Below are 1,042 nucleotides of genomic sequence, written 5' to 3'. Positions count from 1 at the left end.
CCCCCCCCCCGACACCTGTAGGCCCTCTATCTGCGGAGGAGAGGGCAGCCCTCGTGATGTCCGTGTGGAAGACTCCTTATTGTTTGTCAGTAATTGTGTGCCGTGTGTTTTTTAATTAACCCATGTTTGTGTTTTTTGGTCACCAGGGTGCCAGAGTTGTGGTTTCCCGCTCCTTCGCTGACTTCACCCCTCAGGCGACCTTTGACATCAAGGTGGGTCAAACCAAAAATCTAGAAAAGTAGAAGAGAGGAAACGTAAAACCTGCACAGAATATATTTTTGTTCCATCGAACTGCCGTTAACTGATCATTTCTGTCCGGTAGAAATGCGACGTGCACCGCCTGGAGGAGGGTCCTCCGCTGAAGGCCGAGCTGACTCGGGAGCAGGGCCTGCAGTATTACCGCATCATGCAGACGGTGAGGCGCATGGAGCTCAAAGCCGATCAGCTGTACAAACAGAAGATCATCAGAGGTTTCTGTCACCTGTACGACGGACAGGTGAGGATGGACAGATTGCAGCTCTCGACATGAGAATCACAGAACGTTTACCTGTATTTGAATATATTTATACAAACTTTTATTACCTGAACAGTCTCTTGAGTATAGTTTTATTGTCTCTCATAAAAGCAGCTTAAGAACACACAACAGAGCAAATGTGGTTATAAAACACTAATAAGAACTACAAATAACATGTTTAAATTGAAACCTGCTCATTCTAAGGTTTGTCTCCTCCTACAGGAAGCTTGTGCAGCAGGCATCGAGGCCGCCATCAACCCCTCCGATCACCTGATCACCGCCTACCGCGCCCACGGATACACGTACACCCGCGGCGTGTCCGTCAAAGAGATCCTGGCCGAACTCACGGGTGAGAGAGCGGTTTCAAAATCTAAACTGTGCTGATGAATTGATGCAGTGCCTTCACTCCTCCTCTTCATTCCTCCTCAGGTCGCAAGGGCGGCGTGGCCAAAGGCAAAGGAGGTTCGATGCACATGTACGCGCCACATTTCTACGGAGGAAACGGCATCGTGGGAGCTCAGGTGAGCA

General features: G+C 49.5%; 1 protein-coding gene across 1 annotated transcript in view; it reads left to right on the top strand.

Annotated features, from left to right (window-relative positions):
- The window catches only part of LOC118328380 (pyruvate dehydrogenase E1 component subunit alpha, mitochondrial-like), a gene marked incomplete at its 5' end in the record, with an annotated part of 7,446 nt that overhangs the window by 2,388 nt on the left and 4,016 nt on the right, over nt 1–1,042 (top strand). The window contains 4 exon segments of the mRNA XM_035662130.1: nt 147–212; nt 323–496; nt 737–863; nt 944–1,035. Of these exon segments, the coding sequence (XP_035518023.1) occupies nt 147–212; nt 323–496; nt 737–863; nt 944–1,035 (459 nt within the window).

The sequence above is a fragment of the Morone saxatilis genome, unplaced genomic scaffold (assembly GCF_004916995.1).
Source record: "Morone saxatilis isolate NCDOM2014 unplaced genomic scaffold, NCSU_SB_2.0 Contig0, whole genome shotgun sequence".
Classification (NCBI taxonomy): Eukaryota; Metazoa; Chordata; class Actinopteri; family Moronidae; genus Morone; species Morone saxatilis.
This window is presented reverse-complemented; position numbering and strand designations above follow the sequence as displayed.